The sequence below is a fragment of the Schistocerca gregaria genome, chromosome 5, assembly GCF_023897955.1.
Source record: "Schistocerca gregaria isolate iqSchGreg1 chromosome 5, iqSchGreg1.2, whole genome shotgun sequence".
Classification (NCBI taxonomy): domain Eukaryota; kingdom Metazoa; phylum Arthropoda; class Insecta; order Orthoptera; family Acrididae; genus Schistocerca; species Schistocerca gregaria.
In genome coordinates this window covers 7,644,182-7,670,622 of record NC_064924.1, presented here as the reverse complement: position 1 = coordinate 7,670,622, position 26,441 = coordinate 7,644,182, and the positions used below count along the sequence as shown (strand labels likewise).

The 26,441-nt window shown below is 43.5% G+C and overlaps 1 protein-coding gene across 1 annotated transcript in view; it reads right to left on the bottom strand.

Annotated features, from left to right (window-relative positions):
- The window catches only part of LOC126272661 (venom dipeptidyl peptidase 4-like), a 317,380-nt gene that overhangs the window by 78,991 nt on the left and 211,948 nt on the right, over nucleotides 1-26,441 (bottom strand). The window contains exon 12 of the mRNA XM_049975673.1: nucleotides 3,481-3,734. Coding sequence (XP_049831630.1) covers nucleotides 3,481-3,734 — 254 coding nt within the window. The remainder of the gene's footprint in view (nucleotides 1-3,480; nucleotides 3,735-26,441) is intronic.

Here is a 26,441-nt window from a genome sequence, read left to right as displayed (position 1 = left end):
TCTTTGAGCAGTCAGTGTGAATAAATGTGGCATCCTCCATTTGTGCGCATAGAGCAGCAAATGCCCGACGATAAATTATATGGACGGGGGTGGAGGTACTATCCTTGGGAAGCCGGTAAAGGGCACGGAGAAGGCAGGTCCAGGGGCGAAGTCAAGGTGGCGCCGTACCCCATTTGTCAAGAAAACCCACGAAGTGGCACACCCCCCAAGTCTCCTCAGAAGTAATAGTTCGGAGCTGCACCCTCAGTCGGTGAAGTCATGGCGAGGTCTTCTGGGACTCTGATGCGGATATTCTTTTTGGTGGCATTACTCATGGTGCAGTTATCAACTCTGAAGTGTGCTGCGCTAGTCACTGGCATTTAGAGAAACGAATTCAGCATTTTCGTGTCCACAACAACGCTAAGGAACTTCTTCTCCATGACAACGCAAGACGTCAGAGAAGTCTGCGCACCTGAGAGCACCTCACGAAACATCAGTGGGCTGTTCTTCCTCATCCACCCTACATCCTGGATCTTGAAGCTTCCGACTTCTATCCGTTTGGCCCAATGAAGAATGCACACCGCGTAAAGCAGTACGTGGATGACTTAGAGGTTAATAGAGAAGATGTCAACTAGTAGAGATTACTATGCGGGCATATATGCCCTCCCAGTGAGGTGCATAAACATGTCGCATTGAATGGCGTTTATGTGGAAAAATATGATTTTGTAGCCAAAGGAGTGGCGAATAACATGATGTATTGGAATCCTGAATAAAACGAACCCGCTTTCAGGAAAAAAAATGTGTTGCATTACTCATTGAATGCTCGTCGTATTAGGTGTTCAGCGTTATCTTGTTCGTACAGATTGTGTGGCCAATAATAAATTTTTTGAATATATGAGATCCGTTTGCCAAGAGTAATCCTGCTTCTGGGCTTCAGGTCACTTCCTCTCCTTCTCCAAAAAGTAGCTGCTCGTGAAATGAGTAATGGAAAATGTTTTGGAAGGCAATAACAGAAATATATTTGTAAGAGGCTCTTATGTTCAGATAAGCTAAACCACTCCTATGTGTAGTCAGGTTCGATGAAAGAGCGAGTTCACGTTCCGCGTAATTCGTATCAGGGTTCCTTGCTAATTGTTAGATCCCGACTGAATGGCAATAATATTCAGAAAACTAACTGCCCCCCCCCCCCCCTCTACCGATTTATAAAAAGTAGCTGATCACTGACACTTTCCACGACTCGTGCCCTATACCGCTACCGCTCATCCACCTCCCACACCTTTTCATCCTCAACACGTTCCGAGCCAACGCACCCGGCACCCAACATCCCACCCGCTAACCTCCGGGACACGCACCCTGCTGAGTCACTACGTCCATATTCCTCTGCCAGTGAACTTCCATGCTTTATTCATACTCTCTCGCCGTAATTTCAACCGACAGCCAATCCGTAACGATGAAATCCGTCCTGAGATTTACCTGCACCTCTCTTTCCAATCCTGGGCTAACGGACCACTTTACGTCATCATTAACTCTTCCTCTCTCCCGCTTCCTCTACCTCACTGCCACAGTCGCTACCTGCGGTTCCACAGGTCCCCTTAGTCATTCCCATAGTTCCACTTCCGTCATGATCATGATCATTTTCATTCACCGTCAACGTCACCATTACACCATGGCGTGATTCTCATTACCACCAGAGACTGTTTCACTGCAGTACAAAATCACGGAAGAAGTTTTAAAAATCAAGTACTGCCCAACTAATCCGCACAAACTTACTTATGTATACAGATAGTTTAGCCATTATGGGAACCTAGAGTCTCTACAGTTTTTGTCTCTTACCGATATCTATACTGGGGAGACATCGGTTCGTGAATTCTTTCGATAATGTTATGATTTCAAGTTTTAAGTGTTCATTTTTACATTAGCTTTCGTAATTTTTATTTATGTTATTCATTTTGGAGTTATTTAACGTTCTACGCCAACTGTCGGTGGCATTTATGCCACATATTTTGTGCTCACAAACCCAGTCATGAATCCTAGTGTATTTTTCGTTGACCTAGAATCACGAAACTTGGCAAGAAGCAATGTTCACAGTACCAGCGAAGGAATAAATTGTTAATTACGCCGCCAAGGAGACATGAATTTGAACTTGATGCGTCTGTCAATTGCTGAGGAAAGCGGTCTTACCAGGCGGACACACAGACTGACAGATAAGAAATGAGAAAAAAATTATTATTTTCGTGTTATATAATTAAGTATTTAACAATTTCTGGAGATTTTCCTTTACTTGTACTGTGAAACTCTGCTTCTTACCAAATTTCATGATTCTAGGTCAAGGCGAAGTCGCCTATAGGTTTTGATGAAGGAGTTTGCTAGTATCAAAATATCCGATATACATGGCCGTATCTTTTGATTGCATTGACTCAGAAGCGTAAATGTTTTACACTGCCATAGGATGGTAGATCTTAGTATCTGAAACAAATCGGAATTTGGTGCACCCACCCGCTCCTGTAAAAGGGATCCTGACAGACATAGAGTCGACAGAGTGATCCTCTGCGGGTTCTGTTTCTACAGGTTCAGGTACGGAACCTCGAAAAAACGAATTCAAATTGTTTTTGTGTGTTTAAAACGTCATTTCAGGTTATGTAAATTTTGGCTGAAGAGCAGTTTTATCAGCTGCCAGCCCTTTCTCCCTGGGGAACCGAAACGACAAAGTAGAAAAAATGCTAGCCCAAATGGCTCTGAGCACTATGAGACTTAACATCTGAGGTCATCAGTCCACTAGAACTTAGAACCTAACTAACCTAAGGACATCAAACACAACGATCCCCAGGCAGGATTCGAACCTGCGGCCGTAGCCGTCGCGCGGTTCCAGACTGAAGCGCCTAGAACCGCTCAACCACACCGGCCGGCAATGCTAGCTCAGCAATGACTTCATCGCACCTCACTATGCAGGTCAACTGAGTCAATGAAATATTGCGGGAATTTTGCAACGACATCCGACATTTTGCTCGAAAACCATTTGTGCAGTTTTAGTTCGTTGGCAAAGCCTCAAGCGATACAATTCATATTAGTTATTTTACGAAAAGAAAATCTCTGCGGAATTTGCGATGATTACTGCAGAGAATTTGTTGAGGTTGGAAAAAAGCACCAAGGTTAGTTACAACGAGAAGTGCACTGTAGATAGGAGACGTGCTCGGCAGCGTTTTATTGTGTGACCGAGGAGCAGAGTTGAACGTGGTACGCGGTTACAAAGTGCGGTGGGCGCCCCAGGGTCAAGTGCCAGCCTTACCGAGCAGTTTTCGGCGACGGGCGGCGATCGCACACTTGGATGGTGGTCGTCGGCCAATTAAGTCTCCTCTGTGTGGGCTCCATCCCGTGAGACCTGAGAGGCGCCGTACACGCATCGACGTAGAAATTTAGAATAACTGCGATATTCGAGTTTTCAAGTGCACAGGTCAAAATCTGTAAGTGACGTACTGAGGAGGCTTGGCAGAAAGTAATTACCCAACTGGTCGGCCGTGGCGAAGAGGGTGACGACTGGAGGGTCCATGGGCCCCGAGCAGGAGAGCGCCATCCAGCTGTAGTCGGTGCTGAAGGAGGCGGACGCGTATCTGCAGGGCTGGCCCTCGGCGGTGGTCAGCCGGCAGCTGACGCACTCGGCGCCGGCGCCCTCCCTCACGGCGAACACCTGCCGGCGGGACGGGCTGGGGGAAGCCGCCGCCGCCGTCGGCTCCAGCGGCTCCGTCGCCTGGAACCACCTGCAGCACCAGGCACCCACTTCCACGACTGCACTCTCAGATGTAGCTGACCACACAACGGAACGTGCTCCCAGTTCGAATAGAATGAACTTTCTTGAGGCAGACACACTTATATCTACGAATCGGCACGGTTTCAGAAAGCATCGCTGGTGCGAAACCCAGCTCGCCCTTTTCTCACAAGTTGCACTGCGAACTACGGACGAGGGGCAACCGGCAGATCGCAGTCTTCTAGATTTCCGGAAAGCATTTGACACGGTGCACCATTGCATGCTGTTAATGAAGTGTGGTGTGCGTACTGTAAGACCTTCGGTACACACACCGTCAGATTATTTGACTTGTTGCTCTAACGAAGTAGGCGAGTGTCAGCAATATGTCTCTTGGCCTTATCGTGGGATATTTATCTTCTGCCGTTAGGTCAGACGATAGAAATGGCACTTGCACACTTAGAGTAGCAGATTGACGGTGACCAACTTTAAACAGAACTTGATTAATTTTCACACACATTTATTAAAATAATAAAAAGCATAGACATTACGTAACTTGATTCTGGATGCTGTTTACAATTGACAATCTGAAGTTCCTTTGGTCTTAGTACGTTAATCTTATTCTCACATATCTCTGATACTTGACAAAGTGTCTTTTCATTTATCTTCGTGGCTATGTACAGGAATATGATAATCTTATTAGGCGCTGACTGAAACTTGACTATAGACTGGTACCGACTAATGTAGACTGGTACAGACTAATGCAGACTGACTAATCAGAGGTCTGTACACTCGTTATAATACATCAAGCATTCAGGTATCACTGCGCGAATGTGATCCGCGAGGAGAAAAGGTTCTACGTTAGCAGCAATCTCATTGGTTGAGTTACATATTAATACGCGGATCCGCGGAAGCAGAATTTCGTCCGTCTCTATGACAGCGCCATCTCGTAGTGCGGAGATGGATGAGCGCTGCGCCTCCGCTGTTGTGCTTAGCGGGGCGCGCTCTAGTGGGAAAGTTGTGTACGCGGTGTCTACGCGGAACTATGTTCACAACATGAAAGTATGAGCATATGGAATAAGTTCACAGATATGTGAGTAGCTCGAAGATTTCTTAAGTAACAGACGCCGGTATTTTGTCTCTGATGAACACTCGCCGTCGAGGATAAGGCTATCGTCAGGAGTGCCCCAGAAAGTGTAACTGCACCACTGTTATTTTCTGAATACATAAATAATTTGGCAGACAGGATTGGCAGCAATCTGTCGCTGTTTGCTGATGATGCCGTGGTGTATGGTAAGGTGTCGAAGTTGAGTGACTGTAGGAAGATACCAGACGACAAAATTTGCAGTTGGTGTGACGAATGGCAGCTAGCCCTAAATGAGGAAAAATTTAACTTTATGTGGATGAGTAGGAACATCAAACCCATAATGTTCGGATACAGTATTGCTAGAGTTCTTCTTGATACAATCACGTCGTTTAAATATCTGGGCATAACGTTGCAAAGCGATATGAGATGGAACGAGCATGTGAGAAGTGTGGTAGGGTAGGCGGTTGGTCGACGTAGGATTGTTGAGAGAATTTTAGGAAACAGGGGTTCACCTCTAAAGGGGGCTACATTGGACGCTAGTGCGACCTATTCTTCAGTACTGCTCGAGTGTTCTGGGTCCGCACCCAGATGGAATGAAGGGAGACATCGAAGCAATTCGGAGGCCGGCTGCTAGATTTATTACCCGTAGGTTTGAAGAACACTGAAATCCTAGAGATGCTTCTGGAACTCAAATAGGAATCCCTGGAGGGAACGCGACTTTCTTTTCGAAGAACTATATTGAGAAAATTTAGAGAACCTGCATTTGAAGCTGATCGTCGAACTATTTTACTGCTGACAACATAAACTTCGCGGAAATGCAGTGATGGTAACATAGAGATTAGGAATTATACAGAGGCATACAGACAGTCGTTCTCCTATCGCTCTATTTTCGACGGACACAGCAAAGTGACTATTAGTGGCACAGGGAACCATCCGCCACGCACCGTGCGGTTGCTTGCAGACTATCGATGTAGCTGTAGATATAGAAGTGCGGTACCTGAGAAAGAGGATACCAGTGTGTCCTCCATATGGTACGACCTACAGCAGCAAACACGTGCCTCTAACATAACTGCACGCAGAAATGTACCCAATTGAAGAGAACTGTACACTTCCTGATATTGTTTCCTAATGAAGTATACGAGACCCACCTCCGTTGGCTGGTACCACGTGCTTCATCAACGTTACAATACAGCAAGTGCACACTCAAAGCATGTCATCAAAAACGTCAGCTTGCGTCGTTCACAGGTGCACTAATCGATCCGATCGTCATCTAAAGTTTGAAGGAATCAACATTTCAATCGTAAGTGGAGCCGTTCAACCAATGTTTTCTTTTGAATACATGAATTACGGCTGTGCTGTTTCCTTTTGGGAAGATTGACACAGAGTCTACATGAATTTAGGAAACATCGTTCTTGTGTATCAACTAGCTCTTTACTCGCATGAAGTGTTGAGGGATTTCAGATTGATTCCGTCTTTCTGGATTTCCGGAAGGCTTTGACACTGTACCATACAAGCGGCTTATAGTGAAATGGTTCAAATATCTCTCAGAACAATGGGACTTAACATCTGAGGACATCAGTCCCCGAGACAGTATCCGAACCTGCGACCGTAGCAGCAGAGCGTTTCCGGACTGAAGCGCCTGGAACCGCTGGGCCACAGCGGCCGTCTGCTTGTAGTGAATTTGTGTGCTTATGGAATATCATCTCGGTTATTCGGCTGAATTCGTGATTTCCTGTCAGAGAAGTCACAGTTCGTAGTAATTGACCGAAAGTCATCCAGTAAAACAGAAGTGACTTCTGGCGTTCCCCAAGGTAGTGTTATAGGCCCCTTGCTGTTCCTTACCTGTATAACCGATTTGGGAGACAATCTGAGGAGCCGTCTTAGGTTTCTTGCACATGGTCCTGTCGTTTATCGACTAGTAAAGTTACTAGAAGATCAAAACAAATTGAAAAACGATTTAGAAAAGATATCTGTATGCGGAGAAAATTTGCTTCTGACCCTAATTACGAAAAGTGGGACGTAATCCACACGAGTGTTAAAAGAAATCCGTTAAACTTCGTTTACACGATAAATCAATCAAATCTAATGCCCGTAAATTCAACTAAATAACTAGGAATTACAATTACAAACAACATAAAGTGGGAAGAACATATAGCAACTGTCGTGGGGAAGGCTAACCAAAGACTTCCTAACTACGCTGTACGTCCTGTTTTAGAATACTGTTGTGGGGTGTGGGACCAAACTGCTGATATCATGGGTCCCTAGATTTACACGCTATTTAATGTTGTGAGTTGAAAGCTGAAAATGTGTGTTGCATTACTTATCTAACGCTACTCTGCTTTAGATTATGCGTTTTCCTTCACTGCCTAAGCAATTCATCGTATCACCCTTATGCCGCACTTCCACTATACTCAGTGAACTCATATACACTCCTGGAAATTGAAATAAGAACACCGTGAATTCATTGTCCCAGGAAGGGGAAACTTCATTGACACATTCCTGGGGTCAGATACATCACATGATCACACTGACAGAACCACAGGCACATAGACAAAGGCAACAGAGCATGCACAAAGTCGGCACTGTACAGTGTATATCCACCTTTCGCAGCAATGCAGGCTGCTATTCTCCCATGGAGACGATCGTAGAGATGCTAGATGTAGTCCTGTGGAACGGCTCACCATGCCATTTCCACCTGGCGCCTCAGTTGGACCAGCGTTCGTGCTGGACGTGCAGACCGCGTGAGACGACACTTCATCCAGTCCCAAACATGCTCAGTGGGGGACAGATCCGGAGATCTTGCTGGCCATAGTAGTTGACTTACACCTTCTAGAGCACGTTGGGTGGCACGGGATACATGCGGACGTGCATTGTCCTGTTGGAACAGCAAGTTTCCTTGCCGGTCTAGGAATGGTAGAACTATGGGTTCGATGACGGTTTGGATGTACCGTGCACTATTCAGTGTCCCCTCGACGATCACCAGAGGTGTACGGCCAGTGTAGGAGATCGCTCCCCACACCATGATGCCGGGTGTTGGCCCTGTGTGCCTCGGTCGTATGCAGTCCTGATTGTGGCGCTCACCTGCACGGCGCCAAACACGCATACGACCATCATTGGCACCAAGGCAGAAGCGACTCTCATCGCTGAAGATGACACGTCTCCATTCGTCCCTCCATTCACGCCTGTCGCGACACCACTGGAGGCGGGCTGCACGATGTTGGGGCGTGAGCGGAAGACGGCCTAACGGTGTGCGGGACCGTAGCCCAGCTTCATTGAGACGGTTGCGAATGGTCCTTGCCGATACCTCAGGAGCAACAGTGTCCCTAATTTGCTGGGAAGTGGCGGTGCGGTCCCCTACGGCACTGCGTAGGTTCCTACGGTATTGGCGTGCATCCGTGCGTCGCTGCGGTCCGGTCCCAGGTCGACGGGCACGTGCACCTTCCGCCGACCACTGGCGACAACATCGATGTACTGTGGAGACCTCACGCCCCACGTGTTGAGCAATTCGGCGGTACGTCCACCCGGCCTCCCGCATGCCCACTATACGCCCTCGCTCAAAGTCCGTCAACTGCACATACGGTTCACGTCCACGCTGTCGCGGCATGCTACCAGTGTTAAAGACTCCGATGGAGCTCCGTATGCCACGGAAAACTGGCTGACACTGACGGCGGCGGTGCACAAATGCTGCGCAGCTAGCGCCATTCGACGGCCAACACCGTGGTTCCTGGTGTGTCCGCTGTGCCGTGCGTGTGATCATTGCTTGTACAGCCCTCTCGCAGTGTCCGGAGCAAGTATGGTGGGTCTGACACACCGGTGTCAATGTGTTATTTTTTCCATTTCCAGGAGTGTATTAAGTACATCTCGGCCAATTCTTTGTCAATTAACCTACCGGTACTGACGTGTGTCATAACGAACCCGAGAAAGAACACGCACTGAACCCAAGTTTGAGGTCGAAGTTAACGTATGTGTTGTCAGCTACCTCTGAAGCGGAACTTTTAATGCGATTCCATTTGCAGTGTTCACACGATCGTAGTATGATATTGTTGGATGGTATATGAATGACCGTCTTCTGTTTATAATGAGACAACACGCCCTTTGAACAGAAAACTCGACCTACTACCAATGCACAGTAATTAATGTAACCACACCGAATCCATCCCCCAATAACTTCAAGCTAAAGCAAACATACATGAATTGTTGCAATTTTGCCGGCCGCGGTGGTCTCGCGGTTCTAGGCGCGCAGTCCGGAACCGTGCGACTGCTACGGTCGCAGGTTCGAATCCTGCCTCGGGCATGGATGTGTGTGACGTCCTTAGGTTAGTTAGGTTTAAGTAGTTCTAAGTTCTAGGGGACTGATGACCTCATATGTTAAGTCGCATAGTGCTCAGAGCCATTTGAAACAATTTCATACTCTATTTGCTTCCCTCAACTTCTAGTCGTGTGTTTCTGAATGCGGAAGATGGAGAATGAGGTGAATATAGGTACGTTTAATGAAAACAATAGGTAGTGGGAGTAGAATGAGGTTCTACCAACTTAACGTATGTCAGCATTTTCAACAAAGGGAAGTTGGCACCAAAGAGAACGGCGTTACCACGCTAAGAAATGTCAGCACGAGAGAAACGACTGTCTATACGGCTCCGTATGAACTCTAATTTCTCGAATCTTATCTTCGTGGTCCTTACGCGGAATGTATGTTGGTGACATTAGGACCTACCTGCAGTCAGCTTCAAAATGCCGGTTCTCTAAACGTCGCCTTCCCTCCAGGGATTTCCATTTGAGTTCTCGAAGCATGTCCTTAATATTTGCGTGTTGTTCAAATCCACCGGTAACAAATCTAGCAGCCAGATTCTCAGTTGCTTCGATGACTTCCTTCAATCGGACCTGATGCATATCCCAAACACTCTAGCAAGAACAGGTCACACTCTTGTCCTGTACCGGAGTCTCCTTAACTAATAGACACTTTTCTGGAATTCTCCCAATAAACCAACGTCGACCATTTGCCTTCACTACCGCAGTCATCATATGCTCGTTCCATTTCGTATCGCTTTATAACGTTACGCCAAGATATTTAAACGACGTGACTGTGTCAAGCAACACACTACTAATGCCGTATTCGAGCATTAGTGGTTTGTTTTTCCTACACATCCGTATTATATTTTCCTACATTTAGAACTAGCTTGCATTCAGTACATCAATCAGAAATTTTGTCTGAGTCATCCCGTACCCTCCTACAGTCCTACAGTCCCTCAACGACGGCACCTTGCCGTACATCACAGCACCACCAGGAAACAGCCGCACATTACAGCTCATCATTTACGCGTATAACAGAAAAACGGTCCTAACGCTCTTTGCTGGGGCACTGTCGACGATACCCTTGTCTCTAATGAACACTCACCGTCCAGAACAGTGTGCTGGATATTTTGTTACTTAAGAAGTCTTCAGGCCACTTACATATCTGGGAACCTATTTAGTATCCTAGTACCTTTGTTAACAGGTCACCTGGCTACACCTTCCCGTCATTAGTAGAGTTTCAGCTGAACTATGGCCAAATTACATTTTTGGGTAGTTTTATTTCGGCATGGGTTTGTCCAATTGAACGTCATGAAGGTCATAATTTTGCATATCACTTTTTGAATTTGTGGTTGTTTCTTTGTAAGTGATGTACATCCTGATGTGCCACTCATTAATCATATGTTTGATTAGACCTGTCCAAATCGCGTTTTAGCGTGATTCTTGGTACGTAGTGGGATTCATCAAGTGAATATGAGAGATGGCATGAACATCTTATGTCAGAATTTTACCAATTTTGCTGTGATGATATTGTAAGTAGTTTCAACCCACATGTACCCGTCATTTGCCGTGAGGCAGAGCTTTCGTAGTCAAAAGAAACTGCTTAAGTGACTTACTTCAGTGAGGAGCGCGTCTCAATGAATTTATTTAAACTTCCCCAGTTTCAATTCAGAATTTTATCAGTTGTAGTATCTTTCCTTTGTAATTGATGCACGGCCTTGTGTTCCCGCCACTTGTGTTCAATTATCTGTTTTTGATAATTCGTGAGATTACTGTGGAATCCCGTCCATGAGGTGTCTATCTTTAAATATCTGAAGTCTAATTAGCACAACTCCACATAATAGTTGGATGTGGTTTTGGCATCATTCAGCCCACCACCCCTCCACCCTCCCCTTCTGGTCAGACCAAGAATCAGCTGTGAACCGTCCTGCTGTCTGTTGATACTTAATAGGAAGAATATTCTATATAATTAAAATCAGTTTAAACTTAATTTTTTTCATTTACATGTTTCCCATGTGTATGTCGGTATGTATCTCAGAGGCCGTGACTAGTGAAACAGTTATACCATGTTTGTTTTGACAATTTGCTACAGTTGCTTAACTTCAGTCTGTTTTGCGTTCAAATTGTAAATAATTTTTCGCTCACCGTGTTTCATCTCTATTGCCGTCAAAAGTTGATGATTTTGGTCCACTCAGCAGATTCCAGCGTGGTTTGATGTTATACGGAAATCGACTGTCCTCAATAAAAATAGCATTAGAGCTGTCTATTTTACAATGCAATAAATCTGAGGAAATATTTCATGGCGTGCAGCATCATATGCACATAAAAACTGGACGACGAAAAATACACACAAGGAGAGACTAGGCACAACTGAAGTATACTGTTAAAGAAGAATGCTGAAGATTAGGTGGCGAGATTGGTTTCTTATGATGAGATGGTGAACAGGGTCGGAGAGGAAAGATAATTATGGTACGACTAGATGAAACAAACGGATTGGTTAACAGTACATCTGAGAAATTATGGACTAGTCAGTTTAGTAGTGGTTGGTGCATACAGGGGTGACGTTGGGGCGGGTAAGGGGGGGGGGGGGACGTTAGCGGGGAGAGAGGTGGTAAAAATTGTAGCTGGAGGCTAAGGCTTGACTACAACTTCAAGGTTCTAGTGGAGGATGGAGAATGCAATTTGCAGTACCTATGAAGGGAGTTCTACCCGACCGCCTAGCGTAAGGAGCTAAATCAAACTAATCTTTGGACTGACGACGACGACGCAGTCTGACTGGTAATTATATCCATCACGCCAGCAGAATTACTCTGATGTGTGAAGTAATTATGTGTGATTAACATTTGATTTCCCTAAAGTTGATCGAACATTAAAAACTGATATTGTGCTAGAAGGTAGCAATGGAAGGATTCCATCCCTGAAATTACTTCAAAGTGTGCTCAGAACAGTTTCCAGTATAACGTCTTATAGGAAGAAATTTGTAGGCTTGTGCACTTGGACGTCAATTGACTTTTCTTACAAACTTATGTAACTACGGTTTTTTCATGCAGTAAGTATTGTTATTTGCTCGATGATTGAAAGCATCACCATACAAGATTTGCATTGTTAACTGTCATGCACCATCGGAGGTCACGGATGATGAAATAAAGAACAACTTTTATGCTGATTTGGAGGATACTATTGACAGACTACCGCGACATTCGATCCGTTTAGTCCTGGGTGATTTCAATACACAAATTGGAAAAGAAAATGAATACCGTTTCACAATTGGGCCGAATAGCCTACACGAAGTGACCAACGATAACGGTGTTAAGTTGAAAAAATTGGCTGATCTTAGAAGAATGATCATTAGTAGCACCTACTTCCCACGGAAAGAAATACATAAAGCCACATGGATATCACCAAACGATAAGACGAAAAACCAGATTGATCATGCATTGGTGGATGGAAGGCATTGTGGATGCATCGAGCAAGTACGAATGTATCGTGATGCTGATATGAATTCATACCACTTTTTAGTAGTTTTGAAGATCTGTCTAAAACTCTCTATAAAGTGGCAAAGGAAAAGAGAAGGAATAGTTCGTCATGATAAGGAAAAACTTTCAAATGAGCACGTAAGACAGCGATACCAAGATAGAGTCACTGCCTCGCTTTTGTCAACAGAGGGCCCGAATAGTGTAGAAGGGATATGGTTACAGTCGAAGGAAGTGGTTATCCAGAGTGCAAAGGAAGAGCTGGGCCGACAACCTAAGCCCGAAAACAAGCCATAGTTTGATGATGAATGCCAATCGGCTGTTAAGCACAGAATGGAGAAGAGATTAGAGTGGTTAAATCACCCGTCAGTAGATACACAAGGTCGGCCGCGGTGGCCGAGTGGTTCTAGGCGCTACACTCTGGAACTGCACGACCGCCACGGTCGCAGGTTCGAACCCTGCCTCGGGCATGGATGTGTGTGGTGTCCTTAGGTTAGTTAGATTTAAGTAGTTCTAAGTTCTAGGGGACTGATGACCTCCGAAGTTAAGTCCCATAGTGCTCAGAACCATTTGAACCATTTTCAATATACACAACCAACGTACTCAGAAGTGAGAAGACTAACAGACAGGCTCATTAGAAGGAAGAAGAATATGTGAAGAAACTGCTGGTGGCAGTTGAGGAATCGAAGAAAACGCCGCACTCCTTTTTCAATCTGGCAGGTTCTTTTTCAATCTGGCAGGTTTTGCTCGAGGCAATTGTGAGCAGCAAACTGTAATCCTAAAAGATGCAGAAGGGAATGTGGTACCTCCTACGGAGCAAGCAGATCAGTTTGGAAATTGCTAAACGTAGAAACTCCAGAAGGAAGCATAGAACAAGAATAGGAGTTAAATACAGAGGAAGAGGAAGTACCTGAACCTTAGATGGAAGAGATAAGAACAGCTGTAGCGTCACTCAAAAACAAAAAAGCGCCAGGTGGTAGTGGTATTAGTGCACAACTGGGTAGAAACGGCGGAGAACTTTTATTGGAGATGCTAAGACAGCTTATTGTCAATATCTGGTCTTCAGAGGAGATCCCGGTTGAATGGAAGAGAGAAATTGTATGCCCTATTTTTAGAAAAGGAGATGCCACAAAAGTGGACAAGGGTTATTCACAGTACGAGCAGCCCTTAGCGGCTCGCCATCTCACAACTATTCATGACGTCACCTCTCCGGCTTAGATCTTTTTTAATATGTGACTTGTAAGTACTGCATCTTTTCCAGTCAGTGCAAACTTTACTTTTATTAATGTATTATATACCTAATATGTTTTAGAACAGTTAGTCTAATTCCGAAGAGGACGCTCATAGTAGCGTCGAAACCTGGTCAATTTTGAGTTAATATTTGTGACCGAGGGCTTATTTGTTCTAAAATAATTCTGACACGGTCACTGAACCTCAGCAGCTATGCTCAAAGTTTCTCACATTATGATATCCAGGATGCTAGATCGTGTAGTTTGTAAATTCTCATGGACATGTCAGAACATTACAGATGCCACAGCACACCGCTCCTCGCCCCCTGTCCGTCATTTTCTGCTGACGCCTGAAACAAGGTGAAAGGGTAGGCGTAGGGCTGTTAAATGATACTCACGGCTCCCTGTCCTCCGATGTAATATAGTTTGTGGTATAGTTGATTCTATTTGAATAGAGTTGAGCCTGAGTGCATCCATGTAAACAAAGTCTTTGTAAAAGTCTTTGTAAAAGGGATTACTTCAGGCGAGAATTTGTATAACTTTCATCCCAATGTATGCTCTGCCAATTGAACTTTGTAAAAGTCTTTGTAAAAGGGATTACTTCAGGCGAGAATTTGTATAACTTTCATCCCAATGTATGCTCTGCCAATTGAACACTGTCCTTATTCTGATATATGTGTGTATGTGTGTGTCATTTTTCTGTAACATTGATCAGGTAGTTGTAGCTATAAAAGTATTAATAAAACTTGTCAGTTTTTGTAAACTTAAATATGCCACTTTCTCATCCATAGTGTGGTGGTGCATGGGTACACCAGCAATTTGAATTCAATATTATTAAATTAATTAATTAATTTGATTATTAATTTGTGTTTTGAAAGTCACCACTGGCATAGTGAATTTACTCATGGCACTAAGCCACATAAAAAAATTAGGGGTGTAGCTTACGATTTCAAGATCATTGAGAAGTAACTTTTCTATATGTAAAAATAACATTTAGCATCACTCAGACATATTTATGGCTACATCAAGCAACAGCTTGTAATATGTGCTTAAAATACGACTAATACACATTATAGAATGTAAAGCGTTATTGTAAGCTTTGCTATTATAATGATAAAGCCAAAAAAATTGTTAAGAAATAGTGTATAAGACGCTAATTTAGTGCTTAACATAGTTTGAAATGTATTCAACGTTTTAGGTAGCTTTAACTTTGGAGTGCTAAGAAGGCATGCTAGTGCAGAATAATGTATTGAAACAGACGTTTGGAAATACACTGAAGTGCAGTATAAAATGTAAAAATCAGCGGTTGGTGCCCCCTCGTTATCTACAACACGAAAATCAACATTCGAATAGTGACACTTGTAGTAAACGAATGAAATGCCCTTACACTTATCTGTTCAAAGCTTTAGGCCAAGCTCTTTCCATTCCTCTACGGCAAATGGATTGGATCTCAGTGGAATACATGTACAAAACCCACAGTCCATTCAAATAGTATGTGTCTGAGCTAACAATTTAATAAGAATGTAAGTATACACAGATCTTCTGGCTAAACCCTACGCCATATTGCAGTCGCGTGACGTTGGGGACAATGTAGGCCTTTGTTGATAAAAATCGTGTTCTGCAACTCAGAACATTCACGTTATAGACATATCTACTCCATGAAACTGAAGCTAGATTCTCCCATAAAGAATAACACATTCTTCGATATGTGATTGAATCTGGATTTGGCTGCCTCCACAATGAATGGCCTTACCGCAGTGATAACACCAGTTCCAGTCAGATCAGCACAGTTAAGCACTGTCGAGCTTGCCTAACACTTGGATGGGCCTCCCTCCGTGTCTGCCGAGTGCTGTTGGCAAGTGGGGTTCACTCAGCACTTGAGACACCAACTCAGGAGCTCCTTCACTGCGAAGTAGTGGCTCTGGTCACGAAAACTGACAACAGCCGGGAGAGCAGTGTACTGACAACATGCCCCTCTGTACCCACATCCAGTGACGCCAGTGGGCTCATGATGAGACAGCGGCCAGTCGGTACCGTTGGGCCTTCATGGTTTGTTCAGGCAATTTTTTCTGTTTTTTTTTTGTTTCACCACTGTTTTCAGCAAGGCGTGGTGAAATCGTCGACATCTAGCCAACTTCTTTGACCCTCCGATACTCAGGTTTTTCTGAGCTTTAGGTCACTGTGAGCTCTCCAGACAAGATGCCTTGCAGATTTATTCTTGATTTCGTGAGGCAGTTAACGCCATATATTCGTTCCTGTGTGGGACGACTATATTTTTATACGACTAGAAGTCTTTTCAAAGCTGCTGCGACCTGCTTCAAAGCATCCGAGATATATTCAAAAATCACCTTTGTCACATTACTTCACAGTCTTCACCAACAGATACACTGAACCCACAACGTAGAAACTCAGCTGACCAGCGACTGACTCACAGTTTTTTGTTATTTTCGAATCATGTGCTTATTTCAAAGGTGACTACTATGATTTGAAGACAGGTCTGTTGATTTGTGGGGAATTTTTACTGTCATCTATAAAGGTGGCACGCACGTCTCTGTTTTGAAATGGCTGTTTCCCCAATTAAGCTTACCTGTTGACCACTGGAGTGGTACTGGTGAAGGAAGACAGCGTATGTAACTAGTGTAAATGGAAGAATCATAAGGAAATGTAATTAGAGTGCAAAACCCTCGGCTTCCAGGTCACGTATACGTTTCGAGAAATTGTGAGAGGTGTTATGTTGTGTAAACGTATAAGTCAAAGAGACAATACAAAAAAATTCCTTTATTATTCTGTTTGATTCATTATATTTAGTATTAGATGTCAATATAGTCAAATGAAACATGTATATGCTTCCAGTCGTGGATTCAACATTTGGGCAAGTGCATTACTTGCCAGGAACAGTACTTTGGAGGAGAGTAAATAATATTCCATGTAAGGTTATTAATTTGTTTCTAATAAAATTATTCACCGAATTTTTTTATCATGTGTGTTTCTGGGTACACGCATTCAGCAACATTGTGGCAACTGTATACAGTGTCAAAGGACAATATACATTCAACTTGCTTAATCCCACTTTTTGCATGCTTGGGGTATGTGAGTATAACTTTATTGATTTTGAGTTGAACAAAAAATTTAATTCTTTTCACGTTCTTAGAATCTCTCACGCGGAATTACTGTCTTTCGACCAACACACTTAAGTCAAATCAGCGTAACACAACTAAAGTAGGTCACCACTTGATTACACAGTAATTCACACTACGATACAATAGTGTTATAGCTAGATTAACATAAGCGATAGAAGAGTCAGTCAAGTTTTTACTTTGTTTGGTCAATGCGAGAGTGTAAGAAAAAAAAAGCATTGAACTATAACCAGTGTGGTGCGCTAAGGAAATACACCACTGTTGAAATTATAGAAGATCTTACGTCACTGCATGGGTACGAAAAAAAAAAACCCTTTTCAAAGCTGCGTATTATTTCACTGCTGTCAGTACTGAAAGCGTACCTACAGTGAACGATTTGTTCTATACCCTCTTTTCCAGTCACACCTAATTGAATCCATTCGCAGAAATACAGTCGAGAATAGACAGACCAATTGAGCTGGAAAGAGCAGTGGAAAGAAGAAAAGTGCTATAAACAAAGTAATCTCGAGTATATTTGTATTTCTAAATTATCTAATATAGAACTATAAAGTTGTTAGCAGTCTACAACATTTATTTTCAGGTCTAACTATGTTCGTAAAGTAGTTTCCATTCGACGTTGGTACTGACACACAGTAAGACATTGGTATTTTTTGTTAGAGCTCAAATATTACGCTACTACTTTTAAAATTATTCGGAAAAAGAGCAAATAGCTAAACACGTGAGCAGAGTGCTGGAAAAGGACAGTCTATTTTGAGAAGATAAAATGTGTTCATATTAGCTTAGAACGGCAGTCGTAACCAGCAGGTCACAACACTACTTTTTTTCCGCCCACGTTGATCCGGTCCCCTCTCTCCTCCTCCCTCTCCCTCCCCTTCCCCCCCACACCCCCTCCCCTTCCCCCACACAGTCCTGGGTAAGTACAGTTGTATTTCTCCTAACGCACTTACCTCTCGCCATCTCCGGCTAAAGAATTATCCCAGGAGGCATGGTGAAAGAGAATGAGAATCTGAAACGTGAATGCTGTTCTGTGACGCATGTTCAGGACAAAACAATTAGAGTGGCTTACACGAAAGCCGTGTAAGCTCATTAGAAACTTGGGGTCAATGGCGCGACGCGGCAGAAGCGGCTTACGAACAGCTGTTCAGTGGCCTTGGATGACGGAGGAACAGCGGTAGAGGCTATTTTGTCACTACGGAGCGAGGTCTGCAAAACAGGAGACTACCGCTAGCACATTTGACGCAATCGCTGATTGAGTGGGAGGTGTAATGGCTTAAATTCTGCGCGTAGTGGTGTTGCTGTAGCCTTCGGTCTGAAGACTGGGTTAATGACGCTCTCCACCCCACAACAGACAGTATACAGAATGGAAAGTCAACTGCAATCTATTCCGCAAAATTTAGTGCTCATGCGAGAAATCTGCCGTATTGAAACCAAGTAAACAGCTGTGTTTTAAGCTGAAGGCAAACGGATGAGTTTTGTTTATTTTTTAAATTGTACCATTTAGCTGCTGGACTTACCACAAGCAAACAGTTGTTTGGTGTAGTATGAAAAAGTGACATGCAGTTTCCACAAAGCAGTTGATGGCAGAACATGAAAAAAGTTTTCCGGTTTTCTTACTGTGAACAATATAAGCTTATTCAACTATAAAAAATACCGTACGTAAATTAAACAAAGCTACAGCAACACTTGTAGCTAGGTTTTCGGTGGAGGTTTAATTTTTCCTGTAAAAAATTAAAAACATCTGGTTTCAGATTTACTCTTTTCCTTCACTACTGTGTATAACAATTCCAATTCGATTGTGAGGAAAATAATTCGCAAACAAAATTTATTTATTTCTTATCTTATAGTTTCCTGTTACAGATTGTTGATGAATTTCTCTTTCGGTATTGGTCATAGTTACTGTGATACTTAATTTTGAAGTACCCTGTAGCATAAAATTTAAAGGGTTCGCAGTAAAAAAATGTAGTCGTCGTTTGCTACTTCACACGTTTGGTTTATTTTACGTGATACGTTGATGTGTACTAAACGTAGCTACAGATATCGAAATTGTCTTTAAAGTTGGATGGAAAACCACATCTCACTACTGATGATGTTGTTGTTGTGGTCTTCAGTCCTGAGACTGGTTTGACGCAGCTCTCCTTGCTAATTTATCCTGTGCAAGCTCCTTCATCTTCCAGCACCTACTGCATCCTACATCCCTCTGAATCTGCTTAGTGTATTCATCTCTTGGTCTCCCTCTACGATTTTTACCCTCCACGCTGCCCTCCAATGCTAAATTTGTGATAACTTGATGCCTCAGGACATGTCCTATCAACCGATCCCTTCTTCTAGTCAAGTTGTGCCACAAACCTCTCTTCTCCCCAATCTTATTCAATACTTCCCCATTAGTTACGTGATCTACCCACCTAATCTTCAACGTTCTTCTATAGTACCACATTTCGAAAGCTTCTATTCTCTTCTTGTCCAAACTACTTATTGTCCATGTTTCACTTCCATACATGGCTACACTCCATACAAATACTTCAGAAACGACTTCCTGACAATTAAATCTGTACTTGATGTTAACAAATTTCTCTTTTTCAGAAAAGCTTTCCTTGCCATTGCCAGTCTACATTTTATATCCTTTCTACTTCGACCATTATCAGTTATTTTGTTCCCCAAATAGCAAAACTCCTTTACTACTTTAAATATCTCATTTCCTAATCTAATTCCCTCAGCATCACCCGACTTAATTCCACTACATTCCATTATCCTCGTTTTGCTTTCATTGAAGTTCATTTTATATCTTCCTTTCAAGACACTATCCATTCCGTTCAACTGCTCTTCCAAGTACTTTGCTGTTTCTGACAGAATTACAATGTTATCGACGAACCTCAAAGTTTTTATTTCTTCTCCCTGGATTTTAATACCTACTTCAAATTTTTCTTTTGTTTCCTTTACTGCTTCCTCAATATAAAGATTGAATAACATCGGGGAGAGGCTACGACCCTGCCTCACTCCCTTCCCAACCACAGCTTCCCTTTCATGTCCCTCAACTCTTATAACTGCCATCTGGTTTCTGTACAAATTGTAAATAGCCTTTCGCTCCCTGTATTTTACCCCTGCCACCTTTAGAATTTGAAAGAGAGTATTCCAGTCAACATTGTGAAAAGCTTTCTCTAAGTATACAAATGCTAGAAACGTAGGTTTGCCTTTCCTTAATCTTTCTTCTAAGATAAGTCGTAGGGTCAGTATTGCCTCACGTGTTCCAACATTTCTACGGAATCCAAACTGATCTTCCATAAGGTCGGCTTCTACCAGTTTTTTCCAATTGTCTGTAAAGAATTTGTGTTAGTATTTTGCAGCTGTGACTTATTAAACTGATAGTTCGGAAATTTTCACATCTGTCTGCACCTGCTTTGTTTGGGATTGGAATTATTATATTCTTCTTGAAGATTGAGGGTATTTCGCCTGTCTCATACATCTTGCTCACCAGATGGTAGAGTTTTGTCAGGACTGGCTCTCTCAAGGCCGTCAGTAGTTCTAATGGAATGTTGTCTACTCCGGGGGCCTTGTTTCGACTCAGGTCTTTCAGTGCTCTGTTAAACTCTTCACGCAGTATCGTATCTCCCATTTCTTCTTCATCTACATCCTCTTCCATTTCCATAATATTGTCCTCAAGTAAATCACCCTTGTATAGACCCTCTATATACTCCTTCCACCATTCTGCTTTCCCCTGTTTGCTTAGGACTGGGTTTCCATCTGAGCTCTTGATATCCATACAAATGGCTCTCTTTTCCCACAGGTCTCTTTAATTTTCCTGTAGGCAGTATCTATCTTACCCATAGTGAGATAAGCCTCAACATTATTACATTTGTCCTCTAGCCATCCCTGCTTACCCATTTTGCACTTCCTGTTGATCTCATTTTTGAGACGCTTGTATTCCTTTTTGCCTGCTTCATTTACTGCATTTTTATATTTTCTCCTTTCATCAATTAAATTCAATATTTCTTCTGTTACCCAAGGATTTCTACTAGCCCTCGTCTTTTTACCTACATTATCCTCTGCTGCCTTCACTACTTCATCCCTCAGAGCAACCCATTCTTCTTCTAGTGTATTTCTTTCCCCCATTTCTGTCAATTTTTCCCTTATAGTCTCCTTGAACTCTGTACAAACTCTGGTTCTTTCCCATCTCCTTAAATTCCCACGTTTTTGCTGTTTCTTCAGTTTTAATCTACAGTTCATAACCAATAGATTGTGATCAGAGTCCACATATGTCCCTGGAAATGTCTTACAATTTAAAACCTTGTTCCTAAATATCTGTCTTACCATTATATAATCTATTTGAAACCTGTCAGTATCTCCAGGCTTCTTCCATGTATACAATCTTCTTTTTGATTCTTGAACCAAGTGTTAGCTATGATTAAGTTGTGCTCTGTGCAAAATTCTACCAGACGACTTCCTCTTTTATTTCTTAGCCCAAATCCATATTCACCTACTATGTTTCCTTCTCTCCCTTTTCCTACTGTCGAATTCCAGTCACCCATTACTATTAAATTTTCGTCTCCCGTCACTACCTGAATAATTTCTTTTATCTCATCATACATTTCTTCAATTTCTTCGTCATTTGCAGAGCTAGTTTGCATATAAACTTGTACTACTGTAGCGGGCATGGGCTTCGTGCCTATCTTGGCCACTATAATACGTTCATTATGCTGTTTATACTTGCTTACCCGCACTCCTATTATTTTATTCATTATTAAACCTACTCCTGCATTACCCGTATTATATTTTGTATTTATAATCCTGTATTCACCTGACCAGAAGTCTTGTTCGTCCTGCCACCGAACTTCACTAATTCCCACTATATCTAACTTTAACCTCTCCATTTCCCTTTTTAAATTTTCTAACCTACCTGCGCGATTAAGGGATCTGACATTCACCGCTCCGATCCGCTTTCTTTCTTTCTCCTGGTAACGACGTCCTCCTGAGTAGTCTCCGCCCGGAGATCCGAATGGGGGACTACTTTACCTCCGGAATATCTTACCTAAGAGGACGCCATCATCATTTAACCATACAGTAAAGCTGCATTCCCTCGGAAATAATTTCCCCTTGCGTTCAGCCGTTCGCAGTACCAGCACAGCAAGGCCGTTTTGGTTACTGTTACAAGGCCAGATCAGTTAATCACCCAGACTGTTGCCCCTGCAACAACTGAAAAGCCTGCTGCCCCTCTTCAGGAACAAAGCGTTTGTCTGGCCTCTCAACAGATACCCTTCCGTTGTGGTTGCACCTACGGTACGGCTATCTACACTCCTGGAAATTGAAATAAGAACACCGTGAATTCATTGTCCCAGGAAGGGGAAACTTTATTGACACATTCCTGGGGTCACATACATCACATGATCACACTGACAGAACCACAGGCACATAGACACAGGCAACAGAGCATGCACAATGTCGGCACTAGTGCAGTGTATATCCACCTTTCGCAGCAATGCAGGCTGCTTTTCTCCCATGGAGACGATCGTAGAGATGCTGGATGTAGTCCTGTGGAACGGCTTGCCATGCCATTTCCACCTGGCGCCTCAGTTGGACCAGCGTTCGTGCTGGACATGCAGACCGCGTGAGACGACGCTTCATCCAGTCCCAAACATGCTCAATGGGGGACAGATCCGGAGATCTTGCTGGCCAGGGTAGTTGACTTACACTTTCTAGAGCACGTTGGGTGGAACGGGATACATGCGGACGTGCATTGTTCTGTTGTAACAGCAAGTTCCCTTGCCGGTCTAGGAATGGTAAAACGATGGGTTCGATGACGGTTTGGATGTACCGTGCACTATTCAGTGTCCCCTCGACGATCACCAGAGGTGTACGGGCAGTGTAGGAGATCTCTCCCCACACCATGATGCCGGGTGTTGGCCCTGTGTGCCTCGGTTGTATGCAGTCCTGATTGTGGCGCTCACCTGCACGGCGCCAAACACGCATACGACCATCATTGGCACCAAGGCAGAAGCGACTCTCATCGCTGAAGACGACACGTCTCCATTCGTCCCTCCATTCACGCCTGTCGCGACACCACTGGAGGCGGGCTGCACGATGTTGGGGCGTGAGCGGAAGACGGCCTAACGGTGTGCGGGACCGTAGCCCAGCTTCATTGAGACGGTTGCGAATGGTCCTTGCCGATACCGCAGGAGCAACAGTGTCCCTAATTTGCTGGGAATTGGCGGTGCGGTCCCCTACGGCACTGCGTAGGTTCCTACGGTCTTGGTGTGCATCCGTGCGTCGCTGCGGTCCGGTCCCAGGTCGACGGGCACGTGCACCTTCCGCCGACCACTGGCGACAACATCGATGTACTGTGGAGACCTCACGCCGCACGTGTTGAGCAATTCGGCGGTACGTCCACCCGGCCTCCCGCATGCCCACTATACGCCCTCGCTCAAAGTCCGTCAACTGCACATACGGTTCACGTCCACGCTGTCGCGGCATGCTACCAGTGTTAAAGACTGCGATGGAGCTCCGTATGCCACGGCAAACTGGCTGACACTGACGGCGGCGGTGCACAAATGCTGCGCAGCTAGCGCCATTCGACGGCCAACACCGCGGTTCCTGGTGTGTCCGCTGTGCCGTGCGTGTGATCATTGCTTGTACAGCCCTCTCACAGTGTCCGGAGCAAGTATGGTGGATCTGACACACCGGTGTCAATGTGTTCTTTTTTCCATTTCCAGGAGTGTATATCGCTGAGGCACGCAAGCCTCCCCACCAACGGCAAGATCCATGGTTCATGAGGGGAGGATTTCACTACTATGAGGAGAAAATAGAAGTATTTTATACGAACATGTGGGCGTGAGGAGGGGGGAGGGGGGTGTTGGGAGACAGCGTAAGGCAATTAGTCTAGTTTCTCGTCAGTAACATTTGCATATTTTTCTGCTCTTCCGACTGATTAGAGAGAACTATTGAATATCATCTGTGTAACAGGGTCGTATAGAGTTTATAAAATATTTTCAACCGGTAACAAGTGGGCTGAAACATGAAAATTGTTGCCCTGCTCATCTTCTTCGCTTACCTAACTGACGTGGCAGTTGTAATTTAGGTATCTGTTTATTAAATAAATTGTAAAAGATTTTCAGGTGCAGAAAACTTGGTTCAGGTTTTTATATAGTGTTTTGGGATACGGACTGGGATGTTATAATTGTTGCTTATTCCTTTTTCTGTTCCAGCCACAGAGAGAGTGAGGAGAAAAGTACTGCCTGTGAGTCTCACTACGATCCCTTATCTTATTCTTAAGGCCCTTATGCGAGATGGACGGCGGTGGTGTCACAATCGCCCATTCTCTAAACTTCAACAGCGTTTGGCTGTCCTGCTAATAACCTCCCATCTACTCTCACAGTGCATTTCCGTGCTGGTCGAACCTGCGGCTAACAAGTCTGCCGGCATGCTTCCTAGCTGCTCACACGCCCTGCTTCAATCTCACCCTATGCTGAACCCAAACAAGCACTCTCACAAGCGATCACAGTGTAGTTTCGTTCAGTGTGCGCTGTGTTCTTCCACAACCTCCAGAGAATACGTAGTTATACATTCTATTATAGAAATGACTTTGTTCTCGTTCCATTTCAGGCCGTTTTACAACAAAACACCTAGTTATTTAATCTTTGTAACCAAGTCGAGTGGTTCATCATTAACACTGTGTTCCAACCTAACAGGATTTTTTGCTCCCACCCATCCACTGCGTTCACAGTTATCAGTACGTACATGAAAGTGCCGCTTATTAAATCTCTACAAGTAATCCACAGTCCTCCTATAGCCACTCATTGACAACATTTTCCCTTACATCGGAAAGTTAAATACGTTGCTGAAAACGTGGGTGATACAGTTCATCATTAAATTTTCCATTTGTTTCACTGTCTCAGTTTCTCCAATAACAGTCACTATAACAGCTGATGGTCATACAAGAATTTGTCGCATTAAGTGGAGAAGGAAACTAAGCAATACTTCACTTGTCGATGAGGTATGTGGTGTTATTTCAGTGATTACTAAAGCGAGCCCAGTTTATTAAAAACTTCCCATAATCAGCCAAATTTTTCGTGTGTTGGGACTCCAGTGGCATATACGCATGCCACACGTGTTTCAACATTTCTACGGAATCCAAACTGATCTTCCCCGAGGTCGGCTTCCACCAGTTTTTCCATTCGTCTGTAAAGAATTCGTGTTAGTGTTTTGCAGCTGTGACTTATTAAACTGATAGTTCGGAAATTTTCACATCTGTCTGCACCTGCTTTGTTTGGGATTGGAATTATTATATTCTTCTTGAAGATTGAGGGTATTTCGCCTGTCTCGTACATTTTGCTCACCAGATGGTAGAGTTTTGTCAGGACTGGCTCTCTCAAGGCCGTCAGTAGTTCTAATGGAATGTTGTCTACTCCGGGGGCCTTGTTTCGACTCAGGTCTTTCAGTGCTCTGTCAAACTCTTCACGCAGTATCGTATCTCCCATTTCTTCTTCATCTACATCCTCTTCCATTTCCATAATATTGTCCTCAAGTAAATCACCCTTGTATAGACCCTCTATATACTCCTTCCACCATTCTGCTTTCCCCTGTTTGCTTAGGACTGGGTTTCCATCTGAGCTCTTGATATCCATACAAATGGCTCTCTTTTCCGAAAGGTCTCTTTAATTTTCCTGTAGGCAGTATCTATCTTACCCTTAGTGAGATAAGCCTCTACATTATTACATTTGTCCTCTAGCCATCCCTGCTTACCCATTTTGCACTTCCTGTTGATCTCATTTTTGAGACGCTTGTATTCCTTTTTGACTGCTTCATTTACTGCATTTTCACATTTTTTCCTTTCATCAATTAAATTCAATATTTCTTCTGTTACCCAAGGATTTCTACTAGCCCTCGTCTTTTTACCTACTTGATCCTCTGCTGCCTTCACTACTTCATCCCTCAAAGCTACCCATTCTTCTTCTACTGTATTTCTTTCCCCCATTCCTGTCAATTGCTCCCTTATGGGATATCCATAAGATAATGGCCTGACTTGTCAAAAATTTAATAATAGACTGTTTCAGGATTCTGTCGGTATTACAACTGTATTAACATGTTACTGAGATGAAACTACAGAAAATTAATCTTCTTGAAGCGTTCATAATTTAAATTCATAGCTTCAAATCACCACAACCTGTAGACCCTGTAAATAGTCATTGATTCACATCTTTAATGAAATATTTTATAAAGTAAGAAACTAACTCGTGGCAACCCTCAAGCACATCAATTTCTTAAAGAAAAAAAGGAAGTACGACAGTGTCTATTTAATCTCACATAAAATTCTTGATGTTATAAATGACAGTTTGGTTCCACAAACATGTAAGCAACTCGTTTTCATAATTTGTAATATCGTTAATGTATCTACACTTCTTTAACGTAACCTCTCTGCCTATGTAAGAACACTGGATGCACTGAGTGCTTGGGGTTCTGAATTTACTGACGTCTCAAGTGGCACTGCTTTATTGAAGACATAACATAGAAGCACCAATA